The following is an 8,084-nucleotide window of genomic DNA, read 5'->3' on the forward strand; positions in this document are numbered from 1 at the left end:
GGATTGATTGTAGCCTGAGCGGGAAGGATAATTTTCACTTGTTTGACGTCGCTGCTGGTTCGGCTGGAATCGGTCGTAGTTACTGGTTTCGCGTGAAGATCTCTGGTTACAATTTTGTTGAATATGTCCAACTCTTCCGCAAGTATAACAGATGGGTCGACCTTCTCGTGTTCGCTGTCTCGGCTGATCAACCTGATTTGGCGGATTTCGTCGAGCCAGCCCTTTAATCCGAGCATCCATTTGGCGAGAAAGTTCTTCTAATTTATCTTCCATTCGTCGAAGTTCGCGCATGAAATCTGGATTTTCTCTTCTGTTTGGTTCTGCATATGCTGCCAGAATCGCTGTATTGTCACCCTTGGATGGCGTTTTCTCTACAAGTTCATTTAATTTTGCTTGTAATTGCGACGGTTGCTGTATACCTGGGTTAGCCGGGAGGCCTGCGATCCATGCATCAAGCTTGGCAAGGAGTTTAGCGTCAGTTAACGTATCCTCTGCCTTAGCGGGTTCCTTATTTCTTTGAAGTTTTTCGCTTATCTCTTCCATTTTTGCTAGGAGCGCACGGCTGGTCGCGCTTGCTTCAGTTATTCCAGTGGGATGACTCGGTTGTCGCGCCACGCCAGTTACAGGAGAACCCATGGTGTTTTTCACTGCACAAGTCAGCCTTGCTATTTCTTCAGCCTCGCGGAATGACTTGGGTTGTCTTAACAGTACTGTCTCCCTGACTTCTGGCCGTAACCCTTGGACAAAATAACGCATCTTTTCCGCGTCAGTAATGCTCAATCGCCTGAACTTATTTGTTAAGTCAGTTAGATATGTGTCCAAAGGTTCTATTGCTCCTTGTTGGCGAGTGGTAACTGCCTGCCAAATTATCCAGCTCTGGTTATCATTTGCAAACCTCTCTCTCAAAGAATCCCTCAGGTCGGCGTACGTGGACTTCTGATCAAGGGGTAAGGAGTAATAGAAATCTTCTGCGGGTCCGGCTAGATTCATTACCAGCTCCGCCTGTGCTGTTCTACTGGTTAGGTCTATGCGGCGAAGAGTTAGGTAATTTTCTATTTTATCCAACCATCGGTTCACATCTTCAGAGTCATAACCATGGAAAGGAGCTGGTCTTCGCGTGCTGACTGTTTCTGGAATTGGTGCTTGCTCCAATGCACTGGCTGTTTGCTGTTGGGCCCTCTGTTGTAACCTCAACTGGGTATGTAGAGTAGCCATTTGTTCTCTTAATTCTCTAAGTGTTTCAGCTTCCATGATGATTGATAGGTCGGGTTGATTTCTCTCGCTTTCTATTCTCTTTTCTTTGTTATTGTTTTGATTTTCTTCGTGTTCGCTATCCTCTGAATCTTCTCGCTCGCTTTCCGTTTCTGTGTATCTGAAGTCGGCGCTAGGGACAGAGTCGCTGCGGGTCTTTGTTTTGTTTTGTTTTGTTTTTTTATAATTTATACTATCTCCTACTTGACTGTGATCAGTCAACTGTGAATTAATTAACAGGTTTGAGTGATGTGCTAAACTCGAGTTCTGTTCTAGATCTGGCTCTTCGTTTTCGGGTTCGCTGATTTCTTCGACTTCTAAAGCAATCTGAGGGCCAATCTGTAACTGCCTGGAGTCAATTGGAGTGAAGTCTTCTAAGGAACTGCTATCGCTTGTTACACGCGGTCCACAGGGAGTGGCTTGTTTTGATGAACTCGGTTGAACAATGGACGACTCTTGGCGTTGATCTATACTGATATTTATGGCTTCTCTGTTCGTATTATCGGCCTGACTTGGACTGGAAAATGCGGTGGACAAACGTGGGCCGTCTCTGGGTCTGCTTGGCTGGATTTCTTCGTTTAAATCTAACGCGTGCGTCGACGACTCGTGGACGACACTTCGATAATATGGTAATTCACACAACAATGTACAATTCTCTTCTTCTGACAACGAAGCTTGTACTTCTTTATTTACCTTAGGCGTACTGGCTTTAACTACGGGAACGGCTGATTTCCTACTTCGTAAATTATACGGCGAAAGTTTCTTCTTAAAAACTCTCTTCACGGACTTCATATATGAGGACAAAGAATTGATTTTGTACTCACGTTACTTGAGCGGCTTTTATCCTTTGCTCGCACTCAAGGGATTACAACAACTAGCGTCTTCGGTGAACTTGAATCTGCTCTGGGGCCTTGATAACGTCCTTGGAAGATCCACGAAGTACCACTCTTCTCCACAACTGTGACGATAGATTTTCTCGGTAACACTGTAAATTTCGGACTGAACGGACACTTGAACTGACAACTGGGGGTATCTAACTCTTGGCGAGCACTGCTTGGCTGCGGGAACGGAAATTCGTCACGATTTCCTGGTACACGAGGATCTACTTCAATGGTCTTCACTACGGACGTCAAGGAAGAGACATAACTTGGTCCAACAGTAGTTTATTCTGCACTCTAACGTTGAGGGTGAAATTGACATACTCAGCGGAGTAGCCGCTGTAGAATCGTAACGATGTAGCCGATGTAATCCATGTAATCCATGTAACCGAAAAAGCTTTACAAACGTACTTGCTTATATATCATCCTTTACACGTCAAGTGTTTACAATATGCTAATGTAACTTCAAGTATACAATACGAGCGGAAAGTACATAATTAAGATAGCGAATTCTAATCAACACCACGAGGCTTCCAAAATTAAAAATAGAGTGCTAGGATTAAAATTACACAGGCTGAGATTAAGATAGACCAACTCAGGAAATTAAAAGTGAGATACTTAAATTTGAAATTCTGAATTGGTGTTACCGACAGCATGGAAAAATTAACCTATGAATAGAAAGCACTAAAACACCATTAGTGAAAAGCAGTTCAGCTGGCTATCCTCCGAGAAAACTAATAAAACTTCATTAGTGAAAAGTAGTTCAGCTGGCTAGTTTCTGGGGGAACGGAAGAATAAAAAGAAACTCAAATGACCCGATAACGAACTACTTGTTTTCTAAATGAAAGTTAGTGAAACAGCGTTGCACAAGCTCAGGTATACAAAGAATCGGCAAAGTACAATGAAGAACAAAACTTAAGATCTCTAGCTGTTAACTGAAAAGAGGCTACGGACGGTTTTTTCCTATAATTTTCCAAATAATAAAGAATTGTCTGTGGAACGGCGAATTCTCTCATAACATCAGGCATAAACAGCCCTAGCGCGGTAGTTTGTTACAGCAAGCATAAATGGCCCTAGGATAGTTATTAATACAACAAATGTACCAAACAAAAACACGGAAATTTTACTATAACAAAATTTCCAGAACGAAGTGATCAAAAGCACAGATGCCTTCGAGTGACAACTCCTAACGGACAAACTCCTTAAATATTCACTTCTTAGCATAATTATACGTAGCCTGCATACCAACGAATCTACATACCGGCACACAACTATCTTACAATAACAACGCGAAAAATTATATATAATTTCGCTTTTATAATTCTTATACATTCTGTGTTCATGTGCGTTCTTCAGTAGAATTAAATTGTAGACAATCCTCAGAGATCGAAATCCTTGATGTCGCTAATTTTTTAGGACTACGAAATATTTACTATTGGTCGGGCAAAAATATCGTTTCTTCAGGTTAACAATATCCATTTCAAAGTCATCTATAATTTAAAAAGCGTACACGATTTAAATCCTTGGCAATGAATAACAATTCTACGGGTATGATATTGCTGTCCAAATGCTAAATTGAAAATTAAAGCTTGTAAAAACCCGCGGGTAAGGACCTGGAAGAAATTTGCCATTTTAGTACCCAAAAATATAAGAAACTGTTTAGCCAAGCAAGATCAAGCAGGTTCCTATATGTGGATTACACTAAATTATGTTAAACATTTTAAGCAAGGAGAGTGACTTAAGTCTGGTTTTCACTAGCGACGCAAGCACAAGCGCAAGCACAAGCGCAAACACAAGCGCAAACACAAGCACAAACACAAGTGCAAGCTAAGCACAAGCGCAGGCACAAGAGCAGACACAAGCGCAAGCACAAGAGCAAACACAAGTGCAAACACAAGCACAAGCACAAGCACAAGCGCCAGCAAAAGTGCAGGCACAAGCGCAGGCGCAAGCTAGCCCAAGCACAAGCGCAAGCATAAGCACAAGCACAAGCAATAGGGATGACCCAAGTGAAAACGAAATTCGACGCAAACACAAGCACAAGCAAAATCATCCGAACCTTAATTCCGCCATTTTGAAAAACTGTTTGGCGCCAAGTAGCCTAGATCCAGTGTTTTCATTGGTCAAAAATAACCACGTGTGGTAAACATCCTTATGCTTGTGTTATGCCTGAGCGGTATTTCGTTTTCACTTGTTGCAGCGCAAACGCAATCATAAGCGCAAGCACAAGAAAAAGGACAAATTTTGATCTTTGTGCTTATGCTTGCGCTCGTGCTTATGCCTGCGTCAGGGCCGTTTTCACGGTGAAATAAGAATTGTTGTGTTTGCACTTGCGCTTGTGCTTGCGCAATCCCTATCCAAGAGAAATTGACCAATAAAACAATTTTATTAATATTATTTCTGTCCTTTTCGCTCGCACAGGGAAGCATACACAATAGTTTAGTTAATCAGCCAATTGTAAGCCGTGGGACGCAAAGAACTAAACAAACATGTCACCGTTTTTGTCAGTTGTAACAGATTAAGATTGAAACTAGAGAAAAAAACTAGTACCTTACGGTTGTTTCTGTCTGCCGTGCGTTTAAGTCTACCGATTCTTGATTAGCTGTATTGCTATTTCTGTGTTTTTCTTCCCTTCATATATATCCACACTCGATGCTTACCAAAGGGACCCTCCAAGAGTTTTTTTTTTAAATTAGCGTGTTCAGTACTATACCTTGAGCCAGGCTGTTCAAAACTCGATTGGGCTAACCCTGGATTAGCGGGAAGTTTGATTTTAGCTTTTTAATTTTTCGGTAAAGTTTTCTGTTTTATTGTTTGTCCTTCAGTTTTGAATTTCAATAAAACTACACGAAACATATAAGAACATGAGCAGTGAAAAACATTTTTAAAACAAACAAATAATACTTCGGGTTAACTTTTAATCCTGGGCTAGCGTAAACAGGCTTTCGAAAAACCTGGCCCAGAATTCGAGATCACCTATCAGAAGGTTTCAAGTTATTTTGTTTTTGGAGTACATATATCTTCCTTTTATAGCCATTTTGTATTGTTGACAGCTACCAGACTCTTTTGTTTCTTGAACAACGGTTTGAAAGTATTAACCGATTTGGAGCCAGTCAGCTCCCTGCCTCGACGGTCAAAATCTTTGTTATAGACGCGAGTCACTGGATCCGCTCTACCGGGAGTGGGATAAGCCAGTTTTATCGAGCGTCACATGCAAAACATCGCTGCTTGGAAAATTTAGAATTTATGCATTTTTACAGCAAAAGGTTCTGATTGTTGTTGGTGTTGAGCCGCTTCTCAATGTCGTCTTTGTTGAAGTTCTTACCTCGATCACTGTAAAATTATCAATGTCGAATAAAGGATTTTTAAATGCCTGTTGAATTGAACAAGGACCGTCAATATTCCAACTCCTCAGGTCTATTTTCCTCTGAAATTGCGAATATTAAACTTCTGGAAATACATTCTGTTATTTTCGTGAGGTTAGGCTCGGTAAGTACCCTCAAAAATAAAAAGGTAAGCAAATAACAGAATGCGATTGTATAGCCTCAAGGAAATTGAATTAAATTTTAAATGCTTGTTAGGGGAGTCCATTCGGATGTTGTCAGTGCAGTGTGATGTATATTGTATTCACGTGGAACTGTGGAATATTTCTGGATCTGACAAATTTCATTCCGACTCATGCTTCAAAAAATAGGATCTTGGACGGGTTTAGTAAATATACACGCCGGAGATGTAGCCAGATGTAAGCTGTGTCAAGAATACCACTGACAGTTTCAACTGGACGTTAATGTTCGTTGACATAATATAACTAGTCATGTTTATGTAAAGTTATCAGTGGTAGGAAAGTATCCAAGACAAAAGCTAAGACAAACACACGAGCAAGAGTAACGAAGTATTTTTTCTACCTCTTGGACGATTTGTTGAACTGCAATTTATACCACAGTACATTCCTAGTTATTCAAGGCCAATTTGATCCCTTATGAGTGCATCTCAGTACTGAGACCATGACTCAAAACTTGCCAAGTTTTGAAAACGCTAGCCACCCCGAAGGAAATTCAAGCACGGAAAGCTACCAGCTGTTGGTTTGTGTTTCAGCACCGTTAGCCATCTTTGGCTTTGTTTTCTATGCTGTTATTTTCTGTTTGGGAGTCTTTGGAAATGTTTTCGTTATTTGCACAGTTTTCAGAGAAACCAAACTTCACACGCCTTTCAACTATTTAGTGATTAACCTCGCCGTTTCTGACTTGTGCGTTTTTTTCGTTTCGATTCCCATTGTGGTGTTTAGCGAGTGTTTTTCATGGCCGCTAGGCGAGTTAGCTTGTCGTTTTTCTCGTCCGCTATTTCTTGTTTTTACTGGTGTGTCTGTTTGTACCATGATAACACTAAGCTATGAAAGATACAGAGCTGTGGTGAGACCATTAGCACCGAAACTAACGCGTAAAATTGCAGTGCAGATCATTGGGCTGATATGGATTTTATCTTACCCAATTTTTGGTCTCCCGAGATTCTTCATGTTTGGATTAACAACCGAAAAAGGAATTCTACAATGTGACCCAGTTGGAAAAAATTTTGTTCATCACATGGCGGCGAACACCTGGCGTATCATCTGCGTTTTAATCGTGCCCAGTGTTGTTGTGTCCTGGGCGTATGTTCGCGTAATGCGCCAACTCAAACAGGATCTTGCTGTCATTGGAGACACTTTCGCTTCACAAGACATGACTAGGTCCCGTGCTCAGAGAAACGTGAAAACAATGCGCCTTCTTATTACAATTATTCTTGTCTTTGTCGCTTGCTTCTTGCCGTTCAACATGGTTACATCCCTTAACGCTCTTTCTTCCTATGAACAATGGCAATACAATGAAACGGTCGAGAGTATGTCCCGGATGTCACAAGTGGCTCACAGCTGCTTCAATCCCATCATCCTCTGCCTGTTGAGCGCCGATTTTCGCAAAGCTTGGAAGAAATTGTGCGCATTTGGTGTGAAAGGAGTAAAAGGAAGGAGTAAAGTTTACGTTTTGCCAGAAATCCAACAAACCGACAGCTCTATCCCGCTAGTTCTGTTGATACAAGTTTGTAAGATAAGTGTTTGACATTATTGACAAAAAAGGAAGGTTTTCAAATTAGCGTCGTGAAGCTAATCAATCTGGCCAAACACAAATTACACAGATGATCTGCTGAATCAATCAAACTTCAAAACAAGTTCATGATTTCCCCCAAGAGTGTGGCAAAAGTGGGGTACCAATCACGCATCACGCTGAATTTTTCTATTAAATCACGCATCACGGAGAATTTTTTTCGCCAACAACGCGTCACGTAAAAAGTAGTAAGTACATCGCCAATTTAACTTTCTCGACCCTAAAAGCGTCGTTAAAATAAGACCTGTACTTTGCCCATTCAACCACAAAAATGCATCGGCAAATATGTGACCTCTCACGCGAAAACGTTTCTTACGGTATCCGTTTGTTCGAACGGCTGAACGCACGGCAAGTGAACTAGACTGCGAACAGGCTCCCAGCGAGGGCGGAAAAAAATCTGGCGGGGGCGGGAAAAAAATCCGGCGAGCGAAGCGACCCGTTAAGCGCGTGTACGGGTAACCTGGCTACAGAGGTCGTGATAAGTACGCTTTCGTGTAGGTGTATGTTTTGTTTTTGTTTTTGTTTTGTGTTTGCAAAATTTCACTTTTCCTGTAGTTTCCAGATTCTGTTTAAGAAGTTTTTGAACCTCGCAACGTTATAATAAAAAGTGGAAAAGTGAAAAAAAAAAAAAGAATTCCGAGAATTGCGCTTCCCCTCGTCACCATTCCGCTCTCGGCTCTCCCCGCTCGCCCTAAACCACACTTTGCTAGTTCGCACTGAACTCATTAACTCGTTATCATCCGGTTTAATTTTTGTATCTTTTAAGTTCCTTTTTGGTTACTAGTATCCTATGAAGTAGTTTGAAAGAGAATTGTCTTAA

The 8,084-nt window shown here is 41.3% G+C and overlaps 1 protein-coding gene across 1 annotated transcript; it reads left to right on the plus strand.

Moving 5' to 3' along the window:
- Window positions 1-5,860: 5,860 nt before the first annotated feature.
- LOC145465164 (neuromedin-U receptor 2-like) lies at window positions 5,861-8,084 on the plus strand. Its single transcript, XM_081448937.1, has one exon. It carries the CDS (start codon window positions 6,134-6,136, stop codon window positions 7,217-7,219), a length of 1,086 nt encoding a protein of 361 aa, XP_081305063.1. The 5' UTR covers window positions 5,861-6,133; the 3' UTR covers window positions 7,220-8,084.

Source organism: Orbicella franksi, chromosome 13, assembly GCF_964199315.1.
Source record: "Orbicella franksi chromosome 13, jaOrbFran1.1, whole genome shotgun sequence".
Classification (NCBI taxonomy): domain Eukaryota; kingdom Metazoa; phylum Cnidaria; class Anthozoa; order Scleractinia; family Merulinidae; genus Orbicella; species Orbicella franksi.